A 24,837-nucleotide genomic window follows, 5' to 3' on the forward strand; every position below is an offset into this window, starting at 1 on the left:
GATATTGACCTAGATGTTCATTCAAAGTTCGGTCGATGGGAATGACATCTGCGCGTTTCGTATTTTTCAATTTAATGTTAATACGCTTTAAAATAATGTGAAATGATGTGATTAATTGGAAATAATTGGGTGAAATGGTATAGCGATTATGGAAACACGGAGTCGGTCTAAAACGTCAATATCCTCTGTGATGAAAAATATCGAAATGGATTCGAACGATGTGAGTACATGTTATGTAATTTAGGATATTTACATTTTAAATTTACTTACATAAAATATGTGCAAATAGAACATATGGGCGATTGTTTATTAATAAAATATGTAAATTAAATGGAGACAATACGACGTACATGTTTGATTAATTAGCAATATTTCTCTAAAATCAGAACTTATTTTTACGCGGAAGTTAATTTAGAAATTAATATATTTGTTGTATCCTTATTTCCTTAAATATAATCATTATGTGAGCAAATTTTTCGGGACAAAATAAGTTTTAGTAAAGCTTAAATTTTTCGCGTGAACAATATATGAAGTGTTAATTAATACCATCATGTCTATACACGTAACAATTTTCACGCATAAATCTGTTCATTCATTCATATTACAGAAAACGTAAATAATATTTTTAACTGTTATGGCATACATCGATTCATTTAACAGTATAATAAAGACAAATTTCATCAATTTTTAAAAAATATTCTTAAAGAATTATTTTCATAAATTGGTTTGAACTATAAGAACATTTTATGCTCAAAGACAAGTCTGTGAACTGTTCCAGTTCTCCTGGTATATTCTATCTAGAGTAACCTGGGATATCCTGTGTATCCTGAAGGAAGTCGTAATAACGTAACAATAGAATTGGAAAACTGCGGGTTACGATTAAAATGTATGTATGCACAGTATTTTTACGTATAAATAATTTTCAGTGCCGTGAGGTGATGCTACGAGAGCAGATCCCAGAAGAGACACAACCAGAAAGAGGGAACTGGACTGGTCGATTTGATTTTCTGCTATCGTTACTCGGATACAGCGTTGGCTTGGGGAATGTTTGGCGATTTCCGTACCTTTGCTATAACAATGGAGGAGGTATGTTTTTGTTCCGATAAAAACAATTATGAATATAAATGTCGCCATTTTGATAAACCACAGATCTTTAAACATACTTTGTTTCCTTGTCGATGGTACTTAAGATTGATTAGAAGTTAGGTTACTTAAGTTAACCCCCTGGGACATATACATACGTTCTTTTGTGGTTTTTTCGTAATTGGTCAATGACTGACATGACTTGGGGTCTGAGAGTCACTTTAGAAACGAAACTTAGCGCGAGCTAAGTGACCGTGAATCAAAATTACGTACCTATTTGACGTACGGGAGATGAACTTAGGGCTGCCTCCTTTCTGAATCACTATCGGTATCACTTTCATCTTCTTCGGTTGAAAATTGAAGACAAAGTTGAAGACAGTGTAATACAAAAAAATAACATAACAGACATTCAAGACATCAAATTAATGGGTCAAAATAGACTATATAAAATAGGAATAAATAAATAGAGGAAGCCCAGAAACCTGGGAAGATGTTATAAAAGGGATAGCGGTGAAGGATTGGAAAATGGTGGGGAGGATGAGAAATAAATTTAAGATTTTTTAGTAGGCTGTAGTTCCTATAATGTAAAACATAATGACATGGACTCAATGTAATTCTGATTATGTAGTACTCGAATACAGGCTGTGTTTATTTTTTTATGTGACTTTCGATACAATAATAATAATATCCAATCTTTAGAAATCTTTTTTATGTAACATGCAAACGGGCTGGAGGCTCATCTGATGTGAAGTGATGATGCCGCCCATGGACACATCGTCAAAAGACTCGCAAGTGCATTGACGGCATTTTAATGCCTTTTAATTTTATGTTAACACACAGTTTAAATTTGTTATATACACTTGTTACTCGTTATCCTAACTTCCTTCAGTATTATTGATCGGAACACCTTCACGGCTAAAGGCGTCCAGCTTTGTCCTTCTCTGACCATGGCTTTTCTTTCTCCGTTCGCTTCCTGCTAACGCTTCAATGTCTTCTATCCACTATATATATGCTATTTGAACTATTTACAGTATATTTTTATATTAAGAGGGCTTTGAAGGTTATGAATACAAATGTAGAGCGTTTAACTTAATCGTTGTATTCAAACTTAAGTTTCTTTTGTGCGTTTGAACACTCATTTTAATGTTCACAATGGGCACTTTGTTTCCCTAGAGAATGTGTATTCATATAGCGAGCAATAAAAATGATTGGATTTGAAATGATTTGATTAAATTTTGTAATTACACATCTATATTTTATTTTTCAAAAGGCCATCAAGAAAAGAGCGTACCGTTCCTGTGTTTTTTGTTTATGTTTGACTGTGTAATTCGATTTTGGCTTGTGTGTATAATGACATTGTTTAGATATTCTATAATAAGCTGTATGAATACAGTTAAGCAACTAATAAATAAATTCCCTGAAAGTTGTGTGCTGCCTTCACTTGACTATTAAACTCCGAGACTTTGTGACTTATGGCCAATTGTTTTATACGGCAATGTGAGTGTCAATAGGCTGTGATATTTTTAACATCAGAGGAGTGTGCTGTATAATGTACTCTATAATGTAGGTTATGTAAATAAATATATAGTATACTATTATAACAAAATGTAACCGTCTGTATATAGATGTATAACCTGAAGGAAGTTCAAAATGAAGACTAGCGATCCTGGCTTCAATGGACATATAATTAAATTCAAATACAGCTATCACTTCCATTGCAATTAAATGGTAGAATGAATTGAACCTTTCTTAATAATATTAATATAGGTTTACTTTTTATTCTTATATTTTTCTTGCTCTCAAACACATGTTAAAATGACAATCAGATGAGGAATGACTTATGAAAATATGTTAAAAAAGAGATATAAATGTGTAAAAATAACGTGAGTAAGAAAGCGCCAACCAAATCCAACTTCCACACAATAGTAGCTCGCAATATCCGCAGCACACACCTCCCGAGGGAACTTATTGTATCGAAGTCGCAAGTCCATCATACATATAATGTTAATACATAATTATATAGTAATAATAACAAATCATTAATAAAACATGTTGCTAAAACGATCCGGAGATCTGTGGAGTTCATGAAAATGTCCAACGAGTCAGTTCGAGCTCCGGTACCAATTATTTCATACAAAGTAAAAGTAATCGTTTTAATCACGGTTACACACCAATATTTCTCTAAGGGCCTTTAACACTCGCTAGAAAGACACTGCACGAAAAACGCATGCCTTAGATCTAAAAATCGAAGAGTGACAGAAGAAGAATAACTCAAAACTTAGCGATTAAAAAGAGTGGCGGATAGTTTCTTGCCAGTTCTTCTTGCTCTACGCCCTTGCCTTGCGAACTGGTAGTAAATGTAAATTTACAATTAATTTAACTTCTTTTCTAACGTTTATAAGTTAACTTGTTTACCTATATGAATATAGTTATTTTGAGTTTGAAGGCGTACGTCACTGAAGGCGGCTATTAAGAATAAACAAAGATCCAAGAAGAATTAAGGATATTTTAACTTGATAACACAGCAGTATTGGATTCCTGTCTTCAGCGTGCGTGAGGTCCCCGATCCCCAGCTGTCCACCAATGGATTTTCGTTCTATATCCGCATTTAACATTCGCTCGAACAGTGAAGGAAAACATCGTAAGGAAACCGCCTTAGATCCAAAGTCGACGGCGTGTGTCAGGCACAGGAGGATTTTGATTGTAAAATGAATAAAGTAAAAGTCGTATTTTCGTTACGTATATTTATTTAATTAACACATTCCTTTGAAGGTCTAACTAGATTGTCATCTGCATGACAACTTGTTAATTAACTTTATATAAGTGTTATAATTGTTTCGCAACTTTTATATATAATATAAAACATTAACATGGAAAATACCATGGTCGGAAAAAGAAAAGCTGATACAGATACAAGCATCATAGAGACTATTGGCTACAAGGCTATAAGAGGTGATAAGTTGAAATGGTCCAGTAATCTGACAGAACGGTTTCCACGTTACCAGAGCGTGGTAGAAGACGACCACATAACCGATGGGACATTCAATGATGGAAATTAATACGCGGCAGTCAATAAAAGCGAATGTGGACGGCCTTTGCTACTTGGCAAGCGGATAAGGTGTGGTTGCCTGGAAGAGATCGCTCGAAAGCGACGAGGCTGCCAGTTGCCCTCCATTTCATTAATTATGTCAATTGTATTATGTTTTAATAAGGCAACACAAGCTGTGTTATTATATCTAAGACTTAATATACTAAATATATTAGTATCCGAATAAAATTAATCTATATTTTATTATAATGTCCGTAACTAGGTACCAACTCCTGGCTTGAGAAAATCACTTTTCGTCAGACGAATTTACAGGAAAACGTCACGTGGCTAATCGAGTGCAAATGTTTGGCGTTAGTGGGTGACGACTGTCGAAAAGCGATTGTCTCAAGTCAGTTCACGTCTATAAAATGTTTTAGGTTAAGACAGCCGAACGCCTGACTGTCAGACTGATAGAGTTTCTTTTACTATGTTATTACACAGTATATATCAAAAAATATAATATAAAAAATATAGAACATAACTATAGGTAGGTTTGGGAAAATTAAAAAAAAAATAGGTTAAAGATAAGATAAGATAAATACGTAGAAAGTGATAATAATTTATTTACATTGTAAAATTAAGTGTCAACAATGTTTGAAATTCGGGCTACGAATATGTGAAGATTCAGAATTCCAGACGGTGACACATTAACACGGGTCACAGCTAATTAACAAGAATCAAAACTATTTCAGTGTATTTATTAGTGATTATAAATTTACACAAATTGTTATTTGTATCTTTTAAGTAACGGCTTTAAATATTCAAACGAAACAACCCACCAAAACCCTGTTATAAACAAGATGGCGTCGCCCCAGTCCATGACGTACAATGACAGTAAACGCGTTGTCAAACGTCAAGTTTTTTTTTGAACAAGAAATTGAACTCCAAATTACATTATTCACAGGCCTGTACATCGTTGATACGACTAAATTGTGACCGTTTTATGTCACGTGACTAACGTATACAATTCTATACTTTTTATTATGGATCATTGATAAATAAACGATACTTAACAAGCTATTTGCCCTCTTAAAAACATGATTTATACAGATTATTCATTCATGTGTATTTACTTTCAGGTGCCTTCCTCATTCCATTCACGGTAATGCTAATAATAGCAGGTCTTCCGTTGATGTTTATGGAGCTATCTTTCGGCCAGTATGCAGCCCTTGGCCCCGTCGCCGTCTACAATAGATTCTGCCCGTTGTTCCGCGGCCTTGGCTACGGAATGGTCATTGTTTCGTCCATAGTGATGCTCTACTACAATCTCATAATTGCATGGACTTTCTATTACATATATGTGTCGTTTGAGAGCATCTTCTACCAATTACCGTGGCAGAATTGCGATGCAGATTGGAGTACGGAATGTAAGTAGTACATTTATGTATTCTTTCTTATAAATAAAAATATTTATTGAGTAAATTTATTATAATTAATTCCTTAAATTCTGAAGTTTTGATGGAGAGAAAATTGGAAAAACAGATTTATTTAGTACTTAGGTTTTTATTACAGATAAGCGAACAATTTTTATGATAGCAAATTACATATGTTAGTATGTAGCTAATAAAAGGGTAGGCTAAGTAAAGAAATCGTATTAAGGCGAAACAAAGATCGACCTTATTTTGTGTCTGTGGACTGAATCAACAACAAGCACGATGACAATTATTATTTATTCGTTTTAAAGAAACATAAAGAATAAATCAAGCGAAACTGTATCAAATTGTAATATTGTATTAATAAATCTATTTTAAAACTGGTGTATATTAAAACTTTTGCTTGCTTGTTTTTCGTATGGATAAAAAAAATCAGTGGCACTACAACCTTTTTAGGTCCAGGCCTTAAGGTTTCAGTATCTTTTTGGTACTAGGGCAAGGCGGTTTCCTAACAATGTTTTCTTTTACCGTTCGAGTGAATGATAAATGCGCACATAGAAAGAAAGTCCGTTGGTGCATAGCCGGGGATCGAACCTGTGATCTCAGTTGTGACAGCCATCGCTGATGCCACTAGGTCAATACTGCTCAACAGTTTCGTATGGATAATAATAATAAGCCTTTATTCCACATCTTTGACATACATTTGGTAAAAAAAAGATAAATTTATAGTTTTACTAAGATGCGGCCCCTGTCCGGGAGAAATCCTCCTCCAACTTTTTTCGCCCTAATTTATATTTTGCCATCGTCATCCAATTTCTCTCGTTCTATCGGTCTTCCTTTTTCCTTTCGGACCCGTCCATTCGGTTACTGCTCTAGACCATCTGTCATCTATACAGAGGGCAAAGGGCAAAGGGCTACGTGGCCTGCCTGAATATATTCACTTTTATGTTTGTCCTGTAATTTAATTCCGAGAATACTTCTATCACATGTTGGCACGAACGTATTTTGCCTTTTGTTTTGTTTTTGAAAATCCAAGTTTGTGCTCCATATGTAAGGCGAGGCAGCAGGCAAGAATCCACTACCTTTTAATTTAAGCTCGTTTGGATAATACGGAAACGTTAAATTCCTGCAGACTTCTTACATTCGTTGTTTAAATAATTGCAAAAACCCTTTAGAACCTCAGATGTGTCTGTTTTTTTTTCTAATAGATAATTAGCTTGTTCCTGGCCATGATCTTTTGGTTCTACTGTGTGACAAATGTTTCTTGGCCGGTAAAAGCGTGGCTATCGTGGATATTATTGCCAGTAAATAAAAATAAAAATTGAGGGGAATAATTTGAAGTCATAAAGGCTAATTTAATAATTTATTGAAATGTCTTTTTCTAGAAAATGGGCTAAATAAAGGTGACAAAAACTTAGGTACAACTGATATAATAGGTTTTTTTACCTTTACTATTAATATTATATCTTTTAAGATACCTAGCAATTAGAATCGTTCGATAATAAAAACTTTGCCATTGTAATATTAGAATTGTTTTAGATGCTGGTAGATAGTAAAATTTTTTTTAAGTTTAATGGCCTGGTAACGAGGCCTTTGAGCCAAGTCTTAGTTTCGTGTAAAATATTTATTGTACGCACCAAGAAAACAAACAATGACATTTCAAAATGGCGACAGTAGTACCAATTTCAGCCGCCGGCCAAAAAAAGATGGTGGTCCTTAAAGACATTCCAAACACTAGCGAAGTTTTAAACTTACTACCGAATTTTGAATAGAAATAAAAATCTTTGTTGTGATTCGAACAACAACACAGCTTGAATTTAAGTAACGACAGTAATTTAAAAAAATATTTCAAACCCATAACTAGAGCAGTGTTGGCCTGATGGCTTGGGCGATTTTTATCTCTGAATGTTCCTTAACCGACTTCAAATTTCATATACTATTTACAATACAATATATGTCGTTTTTGTTGCACACTCAGTTGGAGAGCTAATTTAAATCTGCATCAAAATACATTCAAATATAAAATAGTTTCGATCAGGGATTTGGATTACGTTTCGTTTGCCTTAAGCCTAAAATAGTGTAGTCGTATGTTTATTTTTTTAATATTGTAGAAGTAAGTACCCCCTACAAATCTCCCTAAATGTACCTCCTAAAATCCTCCAGGACATCTTGATTCTCCCTAAATCTCGGGAGTACATTCGCTGGTACGGTAAACATGGAGACACCCGCAAGGTTACCTATTAAAAAAAAACAACAAAACATACAGAAATTTGAAGCCAAAAACAAGAGTTGTAGCGGATTTTAAGTCATTAAAAACCATATTGTCTCCAGTTTGCTACTCGTACGAGGCGGCCGACGAGTGCGAAGCTAACAACGGGACATATTACTTACGGAAATGCTTTAATCAAACTCAAACTGTGCTACATAATATAACCGCTCTCGCAAACGTCACTTTGAGGCGGCCTCCCGCTGAAGAGTACTTTTCGTAAGTGATGTTTTGTTTCTTGAAGAGTTTTATCTGTACTTTTACTCATAGGTATATATTTTTTAATGGAACGAGTTAAACTGTTATATACACCGACTGAAGCTTAATACTAGTATTTAGTATTATTATTATGTATATAAACACATAATAAGCTGCTGCGCGCGTTTTTGGAGAAACTATCCAACCTGTTTATAAAAGAGTTCAAAGAAGGTCACTAAATTTTATTTTCCGGAAGCCTATTCCAATCGGCCACTACTCGGTTTGGAAGAAAGTTCTTTTAGGGAATTTGTGTTATATTGAGTGGTCTCCAGTTTTAAAGAACTACCTTCAAATGTGTATATTCACTTAAAATAAAGAGCTTTTCAATTCCTGGAACATTATAGTGGCCAGTGAGGATTTTGTAGGTTTCAATGAGATTTCCTCTTAATCGCCTACTTCCTTCATCAGTAAGGTCGAGTGCTTTCAGACGCTCATTATAAGATTTATTCCTAAGTGACCAGATCAGTTTCGTGGCTTTTCTTTGAACCCTTTCAAGCATACTAATATCCTTTATGAAATAAGGATCCCAAATGATCCCAAGGCATACTTTAATGGTGGTCTAATGTAACATTTATATATCTTTAAGATTGTTCTCGGTGATACTCATATCCGAATATATTACGTATCAATTTTTTTTTGTTTTGTAAATATTTGAATCTTTTGTATATTATGTATTCCATATTTGGCCATATATTTAGTATATTATTTATGTTCGCTGCAAGTTTACTGCAAAGGTACGGCTACACACTGCTGTCAAAAGGCCGTATTGCCTTTTAATTACAAAAATAACTATTGTAAAGCCCCTTATGGCCAACGGCGAGATTCAATTCAAAAAGAAATTGCCACTACGGGCCAGCAAGTGGTAAGACTAGTCGAGAATCCTCCCTTTAGGCTGGAGGAACAGGACACCGTCCTCACAGTTATGTTTAAACTTCAATTACAAAAGCTGCGCTTTTCAGGAACCATGTTTTGGGACTATCCTCTGGAATACAAGAAATTGGTGGAATACGATGGAGTTTGGCCGCTTGTTTGTTTGCCGCGTGGGTTATTGTCTTCTTGTGTTTATGCAAGGGTGTCCAGTCTTCAGGAAAGGTAATTTAAGTTTTAGTTGCTGGTGTTCCAAGATCACCTTTTCTAACACGACTGGTTTGCTCAGTCAGTTTCAATAAAATTAAAAGCAATATTTTATGTTCCTCTCTGGTGGTAGTTTTGACTTGCGTTGCTTAGACAATCTAATTCTGGAAACTCCTACTCATAGAACTGAATTCGTTCACTCCTCCTTTACTGTGCAAAGTTCTGCTATTGAATTCGTTAGCAATTGATATCAAACGAGCTGTCTTTAAATTTATTTAAAAATCTTCTTTTTGATCATTTTTCTTCTGCCTCGTAATTAGCCACTACTTATGTATATTCATTTTTACTCAATTAACCTTTAGATTAGCTTTTACATTTTTGTTTATATTATACTTACATATTAATTTTTATATTTTTTCTATAGATTTTACTTTATTTAATTTTTAGTTACATGTTATTTTTTTTTTTAATTAATTATGCACTTTTTGTACTTTACCCTCTGTATGTTTTTTTTTATTGTTCCATATTAGGGTTGCCTAGCGATGCTTGTTAGCGATAAGGCCACCTATTGTCTAATAACTTATATAACCTGCTTTTTTAAATGTATGATTTTGTAACGAAGTCTAAATAAATAAAATCGCAACTAATACTGTCATTTCTCTGATACGGCAGTCAAAGCCTCCGCTTCTATTTGAGTAGTATCCGTCAATACTAACGTCGTCTCGAGGCGAAACACCCACAATAATTTTATACTATTCTGTGATAGGGCGAAAACGCCTGTCCACGCCGTCCTATGTTTACGCTTGGACAATTTGAAAAAACTAAACTGTTGAACTACGCTTTGACCTTTTGATTTAATTTAGGAAATACGCTTAATATTTTTTTTTAAATTCATATATATCAACAATTGTCTTTCTTTTCAGGTCGTGTATTTCACAGCCCTTTTCCCATACGTTGTGTTAGTTATTTTGTTCTTCCGAGGTGTGACATTGCCCGGTGCTTCGACTGGTATTATATTTTATCTGACTCCAGACTTCAGCCAACTCGCCAATGCGCAAGTAAGATTTAATATATATATTTTTTCTAATGGATGATATTTTATTATTATTATGTAGTAGTTAGTTATTTAAATTTTTATGACAAATATAATAAAGAGACAAACACTTTAAAAAATAATAACATTCAGACCATTTACAATGTTCAGGAGCCAAAAGGAGCTTTCAAAACATTTTTCTGAAGTTTGACATATTTGACTGCGCTCAAGACGAGACTGAGTTGAGTTCCAAAACACCAGTTATACCTATAATCTGATTAGAGAAAGAACATCGCAAAATCTCGTAAAGGCCTACTAACTACTTAAATCTGTCATATTAAAGTACAAAAAAGTGTTTATACCTCATGATTAGTAGGAAATAAAAGTATTTGCAAATGTTGCAAATTTTATATTATAAATATATATATTTAAATAAAACTTAAACATAACAATCAAATATACAGTACTTACAATATTTGGTTCATGTGGCCAACCTTTAACGCTGGCAGTATTTCCTCGCTGTATTGCGATACTTATTCGTTGAGCGAGGAAAGCACCAGCTCTGTTGTCTCTGGTACTACCAGGCGCCAACTTAAATCTTTAATTAGCTGTGCACTTGAACCTCATGGCCCAAAGGGATCAAAAACGAAGTTGGGGAAAAGACTCTTATATTTGAGCCAATTATTATATTATTAGTTATACGTAGGTAACACTCACACATCATCGTTGAGATTGCTACGTCCACGGTTAAACTCGTTAAACCAATTGTAAATAGTGGCACGAGATGGGGCTTCATTAAGAAATGCTAATCGCAACCTATCATAGTTTTGTTGTTGAGTAAGCTCACAACGAAAGTCATAATAAATCATTGACCGAAAATTTTCTCGCGTTAGGTTTATTTTCAGGTGTAACAAGAGTTTTATATTTGCCGCCAATTCACAAAATTAAATGACAAATGAATGCAATATACAATATTAGGTTACCAAAGAGTTCTAAATATGAAATTCAAAAAAGTTTTCATTAGCAATGTTTCTAAGTGGCCAGTTCTAAACATTTTCAGTGATACCCACGTATAAGGTCCCCTAAGAATGCCATTTTTTACTAAGCTGCACCAATAAAATCCCAATAGCACGCGGTCAACAAAACTCTATCTTTTTCCATCACAGCGTAAACACAATTTCACAGAAAGAGACCAAAGTTTGAAGAATTCAAATGGACTATTTATGAGTTTAAATGTCTTCCAGGTGTGGGGCGATGCAGCAGTTCAGATTTTCTTTGCCTTGAGCCCCGCTTGGGGAGGATTAATCACACTCTCATCGTATAACAAATTCTCAAATAACTGCTATTTGTAAGTATCAAAAATCAGTGGCTCTACAATATTTTAGGTCTGAGCCTCAGATTTCGTTGTTTCGTTAATATTTGTATTTTCTAATAGACAAGTATGCGTTCAGTCGTCTGTGACTGACACGCGGTGACATTTTGGGTCTAAGGTTTTTGTTACGATGTTTTCCTTCGTACTAGGAAGTGTTAAGGTAGTAAAAACAGATACGAACGTGCCTCTTAGTGACACCAACTCGTACTGAATATTTCTCCTAAAACCTACTTCAAATACCCCTAAATGTGTTGTACACTCAATTAATAATATAATGCTCTTTGATATTTCAGTTAGATTTTAAGGTTTTATATATTTCGTTTCTTTTGTTTTGGTTTGGTTGGGTTCTAGACTTGATATAAATTTCTTGAATAAAATAGCTCTAATTAAATGTATATTCGATTAACAAATGATCATGAAACAGATATAGAAATCTGAGGCCCGGACCTGAAAAGGTTGTAGCGCCATTGATTTATTTAATTAAATGTACCGCTTAAACAACCCCCTTAATTTGAGGGATTCCCCCAAATGGGCATCATTGCCTGAAGCCTCTAGGCCTCTGCATGTTTGCTCTTGGTATATAAAAGAAGACATCCTTCTCTGCTTTCGCTTCCTATCCGTTATTAAAAGCTTTTTGTTAATATTAGGCTTATAAAGTAAATTACATTTTTATTATTATTTTTGCACTCGCGTGAATCAAAGGCAATATATTTAAATAAATATTTTGCAGAGACTCCCTAATAGTTGCCGTATCGAACATAGCGACATCGTTCTTCGCTGGTTTAGTCATCTTCTCAGTGATTGGATTCCTCGCGCACGAGCTTGAAGTCAGTGTCGACCGAGTCGTGGACCAAGGCGCCGGGTTGGCCTTCATCGTTTACCCTGAAGTTGTCACGAGACTGCCGCTTTCTCCGCTCTGGTCCATTCTCTTCTTCTTCATGCTTTTGACACTTGGACTCGACTCACAGGTGATGTTGCTATATCAGCCTGTTTCTTTTTAGAAAACGTATTTTTCTAGGAGTACCAGATGTTTTCCCTCACCGTTCCACCGAATGTTAAATGCGCACATAGAAAGTCTATTGGTGTACAGGGATCGTACTTACGACCTCAGGAATGAGAGTTGAGCACTCACAATCCACAGTCTTTATAGTTCGATATTATTTTCTTTATTTTTCTGTGATATAAGTTTCCACGAGTACCACATCCATTATTATACACAGATTCAAATTAGATTATGATGACATTGACTAAGAACTATTGTTCGAAAAAAAAATATAATTACAATCAAATATATTTGTTATATAATCTGTGGCTAGTTGTCACACGATCATTGGCTTGACGTTGATTTATAAGACAACTGTTTACTATAGACTATAGACGCGTAATAATTATAAACGTACGACGTATAGTCTGTGTAATGATTAATGTTAAAAGTTTTTTTTAAATACTGTGATGCATTGGTAGTACATATATAATTAGATAACTGTTATGGAGGCAACGGGCCTTATCCAGTCAAACCTAGTTATAAAAAATAAACAATAGGTATTAAAGGGCCGGCAACGCACTCGTAAGCCTTCTGCTCGTGTGCCTCCTGTGTCATAAAATAAATGCATGTTATATAATATAAGTTACGTAACGTTAATATTATTAGTGAGGAATAATGTTAAAATGGTACCAAGTTGTGGGTTTTTTTCATCAAACGAATAATTTCAGTTTGCTTTAATGGAAACTGTGACAACGGCGATACTGGACAGATTTCCGAACTTCAGAGAGAAGAAAATATGGGTTGTTCTGACTGTTGCCGTGTTTGGATATCTTGGGGGACTGATTTTCACGACTAACGTAAGTATTTTTGCGTTTAGGCAAGGAATTATATATAACAGCCAAGAAAAGAACTCGATATGTGTAAGAGTAAAAACTTCTCAAATTTAGATTCTTAAGAGGCCGGCAACGCACTCGCAAGCTCTCTGGTATTGAGAATGTCCATGGACGGCGGTATCACTTAACATCAGGTGAGGTGAGGAGGTGAGCCTCCTCTTTTAAAAAAATGGAAAAATTTATTTAACAAGAAAAATACTTTTAGTCCTCAAGAGCTGACCAATAAACCAAAAAAGAGAATTGAGAAGAGTATAGAGTGTATTGTTAGTTAAAATTTCATTGTGACATTTCTAACGATACTGACAAGTGACAATAACTGATGCGCCGAGAGCGGGTTGTAGTCTGCGCGGAAAGAGAACGGACCAGTTGCAAACGAATATAATTGTTATTTTTTTTATTTATAAGTACTATAACAATTACAATTAATATACAAAGTGTATGTCTCACAGTAAAGTAGTTAAATGTCTATATTCAATCAAGTCTCAAGCATTTTGATTTAAATAAAGCAGCGTCGAAAACGTTTAACTAACTGTCTGACCGAAAGCCAGCGTGTTGATTAACAATGTAAAACAAGACTCCACTATGATTATTTTATTTGTTATTGTTATTTCGGTGTGATCGTGAAGAATTGACAGTTTGGAAATTCCGTGTTTTGCTTTATTGTAAATGGTTAGGTTAGGTTAGTCTTGTTTCCTAGGAATGTTTAGGAAACTCGTTAAACGTTTCGTTCAGTCACTTGTCTGACAGAACTTTAGCGACTTGATTGAATGTCGATTTTTAATTAACTGTCTAGAGATTCAATCAACTCTCTAATTTAACTACTTTACTGCGACATATGCATAAAATTGTACAATATGACATCACAAATTTTACTCACATACACATCAATTATATTAGGACATATTAAGCAAGCTAGTACGGGAAAATATCCCCTAGAGCCTGTCGAGTCTTGTATAATTAGTAAACATTCCCTAGGAGCCTGTCGAGTCTTGTATAATTAGTAAACATTCCCCTAGAGCCTGTCGAGTCTTGTATAATTAGTAAACATTCCCCTAGAGCCTCTCGAGTCTTGTATAATTAATAAACATTCCCCTAGAGCCTGTCGAGTCTTGTATAATTAATAAACTTTCCCCAGGAGCCTGTCGAGTCTTGTATAATTAGTAAACATTCCCCTAGAGCCTGTCGAGTCTTGTATAATTAATAAACATTCCCCTAGAGCCTGTCGAGTCTTGTATAATTAGTAAACATTCCCCTAGAGCCTGTCGAATCTTGTATAATTAGTAAACATTCCCTAGGAGCCTGTCGAGTCTTGTATAATTAGTAAACATTCTCCTGGAGTCAGTCGAGTCTTGTATAATTAGTAAACTTACCCCAGGAGCCTGTCGAGTCTTGTATAATTAGTAAACATTCCCCTAGAGCCTGTCGAGTCTTATATAATTAGTAAACTTTCCCCTAGAGCCTGTCGAATCTTGTATAATTAGTAAACATTCCCCTAGAGCCAGTCGAGTCTTGTATAATTAGTAAACATTCCCCTAGAGCCTGTCGAATCTTGTATAATTAGTAAACATTCCCCTAGAGCCTGTCGAATCTTGTATAATTAATAAACATTCCCCAGGAGCCTGTCGAGTATTGTATAATTAATAAACATTCCCCAGGAGCCTGGCGAGTTTTGTATAATTGTAAACATTCCCCTAGAGCCTGTCGAATCTTGTATAATTAGTAAACATTCCCCTAGAGCCAGTCGAGTCTTGTATAATTAGTAAACATTCCCCTAGAGCCTGTCGAGTCTTGCATAATTAGTAAACATTCCCCTAGAGCCTGTCGAGTCTTGTATAATTAGTAAACATTCCCCTAGAGCCTGTCGAGTCTTGTATAATTAGTAAACATTCCCATGGAGTCAGTCTAGTCTTGTATAATTAGTAAACATTCCCCTGGAGTCAGTCTAGTCTTGTATAATTAGTAAACATTCCCCTGGAGTCAGTCTAGTTTTGTATAATTAGTAAACATTCCCCAGGAGCCTGTCGAGTCTTGTATAATTAGTAAACATTCCCCTGGAGTCAGTCTAGTCTTGTATAATTAGTAAACATTCCCCTGGAGTCAGTCTAGTCTTGTATAATTAGTAAACATTCCCCAGGAGCCTGTCGAGTCTTGTATAATTAGTAAACATTCCCCTGGAGTCAGTCGAGTCTTGTCGAAAAATTAGTAAACCTTAAAACTAATAGTTTTGGGCTACTTAAAAACTAGATTCGTTCTAGAATACTTGTTTTTGGATTTAAATCCACGACCGCAGGGCAAAGATCGTATGTAAAAAAGACTCTTCTAAATATTTTTATAATTCCAGAGTGGCATGTATTGGTTACAATTAATGGATAAATACGCGGCAAACTGGTCAGTTCTAATAATTGCGATTGGCGAATGCATCTTAATCGCCTGGATCTATGGGGCCGAGAAGTTCTGCCACGACATCGAGCGCATGATCGGACGCCAGTCGAAGGCCTGGCTCGTCTTTTGGAGTACTATGTGGAGAGGCATCACTCCCGCTGCCCTTATTGTAAGTATTATCAAATGTTTAATAGGGAATGAATAAATTTTAAATTTGACTCATTTTTTAAACAAGATATGACAAAATACTTTTATAATTATTTCGTTACTATAAATAATAATCAATCGGTGGCACTACAAAGTTTTTAGGTCTAGGTCTCAGATTTCTCTATCAGTTTCATGATTTTCAATCTACTAGACAGTAAGGTGACCAGCCTCCTGTGCCTGACACACGATCTACTAGACTATAAGCCTCCTGTGCCTGACACGCTGTCGAGGTTTTTGGTCTAAGGCAATCCGGTTTCCTCATTATGTTTACCTCCGACGTTCGAGGACCTGTTAATTTCGAAGCCGGGAATCGAAATTACGATCTCAGGAATGAGAGTCGCACGGTGAAGCCACAGATCTAACTATTATGTTAATAATAGACAAATAGAAATTTATACCAGATATCTTTATATATTAACTTAGTCACAGATTCACGTCGCAGAGTTCGCACTTGTGACCGCGTCGAATGTTTGAGCGTCTCAAATTCATTAAATGTTTTATGTACTATGTTTTCTCTGTTCGAAATAATCAATTTAGCATATTAAAAAATCTGATGTATTTTACGTCTTCGTTTTGAGACTTAAAAACAAAATATTATAATTGTATGATAACATTCAGCTAAGTAATTTTTGTTAAACCCAGTAAAAAACGCAATATTACAACAATATGTCGCAAATACCAATTTCGCGCTATAAGGCAACATAGTGAGTTAAAACAGCGACGCAACTAGAATGATGTTTGAGGAAAAGAATACAGTACCAAACGGAATATCCCTAGTGTATATAGCAAAAATGTTTTTGTGACTTAAAATATCTTATTAGTCACAATGAAATAATCGTCTATTTGGCAACACTTAAACGAAAGTTTCCCAATACGTATTTTCCAGTAAGGCCTTTAGGCAAGTCGACGTTCCTCCTTTTAGGAATCCTGAAGGAACATTCATCCTTTAGGTGTCTTTCAATACGTATGGGAGTGTTCTCAGAAACATTTTTCATGGCAGTCACTGTCTCTCTCTTGGTTATCTTACGCTATACATTTATTTACATGCAAAACAGTAAATAGACTAACAACGCACTCGCGAGTCCTCTGGCATTGAGAGTGTTCATGGGCAGCGGTATCACTTAACATCAGGTGAGCCACCTGCCCGTTTGCCACTGTTCTATAAAAAAACTTATTTAGTCTTAGATTACTAACAATTTTTTCTACTTACAAAATGAAAACAACTTAGATTCTGTCTTCCCAAAACTGTTAAAAATCCAGTTCTGGCGCAGAACTGAGGTGACGGTTAAACAGGAAGATCATAAGTGGAATCAAAGAATCGAAACGGGGACTGTTGGCTAAGGCTGGAATACAGTTCGAGAGTTTTTCTCACGTTCTCGGCATATTTCAAATTCATAAATATTTCAGTTCATCCTGGTCTTTAACTGGATCGAGTATAAGCCGGCTACCTATGGCCACTACGTATACCCGATGTGGGCAGATGCTGTCGGTTGGATTATCGGAATGCTGCCTATATTAGTTGTCGTATTGATGGCTATAGACAAGATTTGCACTGGTCCAGATGATCTGACAATTATGCAGGTATTTGAATAGTTATAAATAAGGCTTTTGCTTAAATAGATACTTAAGCAAATGACATAGGGAAAGTTTTTTTTTATTTACAAATTGTAAAATAAATAATTCATTTATATTCTTGCATACATCAGAAACAAATTATCCTATAATAATTATTTATTGTTTAGCCAAAATTTGTATATAATACGACACGAAGGACCAAAATAGTTTCTAGGTTAAGGCTATAAATAATAGAAGATATAATTTATTACATACGTACAACAAGTAATGCTTATTCATTAAAAGCTATGAATGCTTTGAAATTAAATGGTATTCTCTATAGTAATCTCTACGCTTGTAAAGCTAAAAAACTTGTGTAAGAAAAATATATATCCTTAGCGGCCCAACACTACATTATTTAGTATCTGTCGACTCTCCTATTAGAAAGCACGCTTTCTGTCGCAACCGACGGAGGAATGGGGCCCGGCGCAGCGCGCAGCTCCACTCGAGGAGACTGAACTGTCTCCGCCCGTACTGCTGCTGCACGGCAGACACGTGCTGCGGGAGCGCGGCGCTTGACCCCCGCAGAGCTATCCGCTGGCTGTTATACGGAAGGTTAGTCTACATTTTTCAATTGAATATATTTAATTGATTGTATGGATAAATTATAATTTTTAACCCAAAAAAGTAGGTAAATTTAGCTTATACTCTGTTTAATCTTCAGACGTCTAAGGATACCGGCGACACGATGTCAGACAACAGCGGAGTGGAGAATGATTTCAGAAAGGCTGATGTCTCTAAAAAACGAAATTCAATTAAGAAAAAAGTTCAGAACTTTAGCAGCGAACATGATGACGCGGCCCTCGTCCCATTACTCCAAACGAACAAAGATAAACCTGAACGTAATGCCCCAAGTGCCAAGTTCACATTGCCAAAAACAAAGACTGATTCATTAAGTGAAAAGGATATTCAAAGTGTTGATGTAGAAAAAGGGAGTTTATCGAAACCCTTATATGATAATGCAATTGTCGTTTGTAACCCTGCAGTGGTTCAGAATCATATGAACACAAACGTGTTTGGTGATATGATTACGTCAGAAGTGCCAAAGTCCTCGGTCCTTATTGAAATAAGCGAAAAGAAATCGACTGGTTTCGGTACACCGTTAATTTTCACCACGGCAAAGATACACACAGATAGTAAAACGAAGACAGCAGAGCCGTTGCACGTTACGCCAGTGCCGATTCTGTCTACGATCGAAGGGAATCTAGTAAAATCGGAAGTTACATACGAAAAAACTAATATATTGCCCGGGAAAAATGAACCCACAGGCAAAGCATTTGAAAAGGGCAAAGATGTCCATTCTCAAATTATTAATAAAGATGATGCAAGTGGAATAAATCAATCTAAATCGTCATCAAATAAGTTCGCGGATCAAGTTAAGACGTCTGTCGCGCAACCATCTCAATCAAATATAGCAACTAAATCTGATACAACAAAAGTTAGTACTGTCACTACAAATAGGACAGATACTACAGAAAACTCAAATGTAAATAGCACAGTCTTGTCCAACAAATCAAAACCTGATAGCACGAGCAGTATGAAAAAATTACAACGCCAAAAACATACAGAGGAAACAAATATATCGCAAAATGACTTGGTTATTAAAAAAGACTCTGATATGGTTAAAATAGATATAAAAACGAATGGAACAACACGAAGCGATGTTAAAAGATTTTCAGCCATTCACTCTGTCAAAAGCCCGTCAGAACAAAAAAAGTCTATTCCAACGGTTAAGTCAATCACAAATACGGAAGGAAAAGAAATGGAGAAGTTACCTATGGCTTCGAAAGAAGATGTCACAACAAATACAGAAAAACCGTTAACGCAAAAAATAACCACTACAGTTGCAAAGGAAATACCTAAATCTCCCTTTGTCAGTTCCATTACATCCACAGTAAAACCTACGTTGGCGCAAAAAACAATTACTTCAAGCCCAGAAAGTAAAGAAGCGACTAAATCTTTTGCTATGTCTTCAAAAGGTGAAACTGCATCATCAGTTGCAACATTTGAAAATACATCAACGCAAAAATCAATAACTAGTACTAATACGGGTACAGAACTAAAAATGTCTTCCAAAGTGGAGGCGTCTTCATTCGCAACACAACCTGGCGTTACGTTAACCCACAAAACAATTACTCCAATTGACACGGGCGCAAAAGGCAAAGATGCTAAATCGTTTGTGTCTCCAAAAGTTGAGGCAACAACTATTACAACAAAACCTAGTACATCATCACAAAAAACAACTCCTACGGCTTCAGAACCGAAAGATAAAACCCTTATGTCTTCTAAAATTGATGCAGCATCTATTGTAAAACCAGCAACCGCGTCACCAACTATCAATACAATAAAAACAGAAGTAAAAGATGCTACAAAAATACCTGTCAGTTCAAAACATGAAGTGCCAACAGTAAAAACTGGAAGCTCGTCAACTGAAAGGGCAATTACCACTTTAAAACAGGAGCCGAAGACATCTGTGAAACCCATATCTACGCAAAAAATGGCTACCACCAGTACAGAAGCTAAATCAGCAATTCCTACGGCAAAACCAGAAGTTATAAAACCAGCTCAAAAAACATTACAGATCACAACAGAACCAAAAGTAGCTTCGACTAAAATACCATCAAAATCAGAGGTTTTATCGTCTGTATATAAACCTACGATGGCGCAGAAAACCACTCCTGGTAACACTGGCACTCAAGATAAAGAAACGACTAAATCTCTTGCTATGTCTTCAAAACTTGATACCGCATCTATCGCAACAAAACCTGGAGCTACGTCCACGCAAAAAGCACCATCAAATACAGCGACGGAAGCAACTAAATCGCCAATATCAAAACATGAAATTGTGAAACCCACTCAAAAAGTACCAACCAAAGGAAAGGAATTGCCAACATCGATAAAAACACCCAAAACTTTAGCAAAATCTGACAAATTAAAATCCCCAACTCAAATGCCATCTCAGAGTCAAGTACCAGGAGCGAATAAACCAAGAACAGCTAGTGAAGTTGCAGGTAATGCAAAGACTAAAGTACCTTCATACATTGTAGCAACGTCGAAAACCAAAATAGGTACTCCAAATAAACTTGAAGACTCCAGTGCAGCAACTACTTCAGTAAGACAAGATTCAAAAGACGGTAAGTCGGATACAAAGAATGCACCAAAATCATAAATTTTATGTTTTAGTCGATTTGAGTCTAAGATTATTTCTTTAGCTACTGGAAATTATTAAATATTGGTGCTAATTGTAATGTATGTACTAACATGTCTAAATATCAGATTACATAGACTATTATTTATTTCACAGACAACAGAATGCTTAGCTATTTTCTTAAACGATTTTTTCATAAATACACATTTTTATTATATTCGATTATTTTCTCATAATTAACATTACCTGATTAAGACTCTTTTATAAATTGCTACGCGTCGTTTTTTATGTTAAATAGGTACCAAGATTGTCAAACTAAAATGAAGTAACTAGGTTGTTAACAACTAAAAGGTACCAACCACGAGAATTCTCTTTTCTCAGAATCTTTGTCAAAAACTTAGGGAAAAAAGCGAACCAATTCTTAAAATGCCGGCAACGCACAACTTTGTGGCAATGGCAGTGTCCATATCACTTAATATCACCATTAAAAAAAAAAGTTTGTAGTACATTAGAATAAGCACCAATATCTGATACAATTTGCTTGTATTTTTTTTCAATATGGTCTTTAATTGTAAAATAAATTAAAATAAAGTCCACCGTATATAATTTGCTCACTTAGGTAATCATAATGTAATTGAGTGTAAATTATTATATAATATTTACTAATGTAAGGGTAACTAAGTTGCTGGTATTTGGTAATACTTTAAAAGTAAACAGCCATCTTGAAGTTAGCGGTGCTGAATATTTTCATAGACAATATTTGATTGCTATCATCAATTTGAAGGCGATGAGTTTCGTCTCGAACACTGTCAATTTTAATAATTTAACACAATTATGAAATGTCAAATGTCACGTATGAAATTGAGAGAATAATAAAAATGGCAGGGTAGATACAGATAATACGAAATGATTAAGATTTTTGATGTGTTAATTTAATATACTTTTGTATGTGATATTTTGAAATTTTAACAGAAACATAAAAATTTACTTTACAAAATCATTAACATTTTTATATTTTATACAATATAATCTACTTTATTTAAAAACTTATATGGCTCAGAACATATGTAAAATAGCGTTTCAATAAGGTTGGTTAAACGCTTAGTAAATAGCTGTTTTTTTTGTGGAAATTATTAAGAAAAGTATTGCACTTGGCTCAAGAAAATTTTCACAAAGTACTTTAACTTTGTATAAAAATATTAAGAGTCTTTTTGCTCCTAACTGTATTTTTAATCTGTGATTATTTTTTAAATATAAATGTTACTAGACAAAATCCAATACATATTTGTTTTATAATTTAAAAAGTTCCTTGACTGCGAAAAGGTCAATAAATACTATTCTATACTATAATACAATACACGCGAGATTTGATTTTTTTTCAAAGAGTTCTAATCAATTTCCGCCTTTATAATTATTCAGATTTAATATATCAATACATTAACTTAAATACGAAGACAATATTATTAATATTTTATGTTCCTATGCGTTTAATTTTAAGAAAGTTTATTTTAATTATAAAAAATATAACTTGTGGTATCGATTTTTGAAAAACAATGGCATATATATATATATAAATAAATAGTAGAACAAACGAACCTTAAATACTAATGTGTGTAGTCCTGTTAAAATTTAGTTTAGAATGTGAAAATTAATCTTCAGAATAGAATTTCCAAATTTAGTAGCCTAACTCATGGCAGTAGAGGCCAGATTTGTAGGAAAACTCTTGTTTTATTAGTTGAGCTTATATCTTTCAGTATAAAATGTTCATATACAAAATATTGGTGTATTAACTGTTCGATTGGGTGTTATTTATGAAAGATTATATAATAAGAAAGCCGTGCATAACCACGTACGCTAGAAATCCATAGTTTTGCACAAATCACTTATAAATAATATTCATTTCTTTTTTAATAAACTTCGATTTGGCAGTTGCCAATTTTTTTAAAAATGGCGGACTGTCTATTGTCTACTACATTGTAGTTTGCTATGTATCTCTGTAAAAAAAAAGAAAAAAATACTTATGTTAGATTGACCGTAAGACCTGGCCGGACGACAAATAAAAAAAAGAAGTTGTAAATTGTTCAAGATTCCCGCTCAAAACAGTACCAAAACAAGCACCCATTGTGCGTGCTTTTGGTTGATTTGGCATAATTATGGCATTTCCGAATAGCTTCAAAACAATGACTGAATCATGAAGCTATTTATTAATTAAGTAAACGAGTACCTAATAACATCTAAATAGGTAGATGTGTTGTACCATATCCAATATCCAGTAATGTTAAGTCGAATTAGAATCTAGACGTGTTTAGATGTTATAACAATTTTTAAGACCGTAGTTATGCAACATTGTAAGTATTCAATTTTATTTAGAAGTATTTATTTTGATAAAATGGTTTTACCCCGTTACGTTTTATATCAATGTTTACAATTATTTGTTAGAAATAGTTGTTTTATAAGAATATCAAATACCTTTCTACATTTTTGATGAACCATTTTGTGAAATGGTTTTTATGGATGTTAATTTGATTGACAACATTTCATTTTGTGGTTAATTCTTTTGTCGAAGACGAACATTACAAATATTTGTTGTCTAAACGCCAAATGACACTGGCAACCATTTTGCAATAAATTGTCATAATGTTAATAATGTTGGCAGCTATTTAAAAATGTATTAAAATACAACACGGTATCATCTAATTAAAAATTATTTTATCTGTTTAATTATCATGATAAAGATTGTTTTCAAATTTTGAAATGTTGTCAATTGTCACAAAAAATATTTTAATGGTTAAGAGACCGACGTCAAACGTGGTTAAAAATATCTTTGTTTAATATGTGAATATTTTAAAGTCGACAGTCAAAGATCCTCCGTATTATGTTCTTAATGTAGAATTTGGCGCCAAATGAAATTTATACACAGAAAAATGACCGTTTACCATACGTACAGTTTCCCACAAATTTATACGCCTAATATTAGAAATTGTTGTTAACTCGATGTATTTTAGAGAATTATTCAATTAATCGATGTTATATAGATGTTTATTGTAAATATAGTATATAATTTTGATGAAGCCAAGAAAGTTCTGAGTGTTATAGATGGCTGTATTTTTGGGTGATATTTTAGATGGTCAGCATATCTTTGATAGCATTATATGAAAGGATGGAATGGGCAAAGAATTATTTAGAAATGATGTGATAAATATGCATTTAGTTCTAGAGTTGTTGTGCTATTAATAAAATATGTTTAAATTTACTGATCTTTGATTTCTAATATTTTACTTCATATCGAATTTGGTCATGAAACAAACAAATATTTATGAGTCACTATTTTATAAAGTGTCACACTGATTTAAGTAGTAAATGCGGTTATGTCTTTTTTATATTATGGCAATAGTTTTGACTTTATGCCAGTTTCAAGTGAAAGATTGGGAAACAACACGCGCAAAAAATAAACAAAGACATCAAAAGGAAACAAAGGGATAAGCTAGTTAAAAACAAAAGATGTACATAAACATATTACATCTTAATATAATTATTGATTATGAAAGAACATTATAATACAATAGAGGATAAAGCAAAAGGCAGGAGATTTTAGTCCGAAACGGACGGTTATCTCTTTCTGTTAAATTGTGTTTTTCTGTGTTGAAAAGAGAAAACAGATTTTTGTTTAAAATCGTGTAGTGACAATTTTTTATCAATGTAACTCTCTTAATAGAAAGCATCATATGCCTTATGTCTAAACTTTTCCCGTTAACTAAAAAAACACCTATTTATTACCGTTTACGAACGCCTGACAAAATTTTCATAATCATTACACCTCTTCGCTCGCGGAGCCGCATTCCACACAGCGCGTATTTGGGACGAGCGAACTTTTCACTCAAATTGATTAGGTATCGAAGCCGCCTCTAATACGGCATAATAATATTAATAAATGTAAGTTTAGTGTAACATTACAGCATAAATACATTTATACATCCCGCTCATCATCAATACCAACCGCCTGATAACATTTACTTTAAAAAGGTAACGGTCATTACTAGTGACAGCACTTTCTATACGAA

The 24,837-nt window shown here is 34.3% G+C and overlaps 1 protein-coding gene across 3 annotated transcripts; it reads left to right on the plus strand.

Annotated features, from left to right (window-relative positions):
* On the plus strand, positions 1-23,998 carry LOC123715382 (sodium- and chloride-dependent glycine transporter 1-like). Of its 3 annotated transcripts, XM_045670368.1 has the most exons (13): positions 1-220; positions 927-1,086; positions 5,251-5,538; positions 7,876-8,029; positions 9,028-9,160; positions 10,066-10,200; positions 11,420-11,523; positions 12,278-12,515; positions 13,261-13,389; positions 15,767-15,976; positions 17,422-17,595; positions 18,013-18,183; positions 18,293-18,415. In XM_045670368.1, exons 1-12 carry the CDS (start codon positions 149-151, stop codon positions 18,145-18,147), a joined length of 1,932 nt encoding a protein of 643 aa, XP_045526324.1. In that variant the 5' UTR covers positions 1-148; the 3' UTR covers positions 18,148-18,183; positions 18,293-18,415. The 3 variants fall into 3 exon arrangements, with proteins under 3 accessions (XP_045526324.1, XP_045526325.1, XP_045526322.1); XM_045670369.1 differs by lacking the exons at positions 1-220; positions 927-1,086 and adding an exon at positions 5,096-5,130; XM_045670366.1 differs by lacking the exons at positions 1-220; positions 927-1,086; positions 5,251-5,538; ... (6 more) ...; positions 15,767-15,976; positions 17,422-17,595 and having other exon boundaries at positions 18,046-18,183; positions 18,293-23,998.
* The last annotated feature ends 839 nt before the right edge of the window (positions 23,999-24,837 follow it).

The sequence above is a fragment of the Pieris brassicae genome, chromosome 10 (genome assembly GCF_905147105.1).
Source record: "Pieris brassicae chromosome 10, ilPieBrab1.1, whole genome shotgun sequence".
NCBI lineage: Eukaryota > Metazoa > Arthropoda > Insecta > Lepidoptera > Pieridae > Pieris > Pieris brassicae.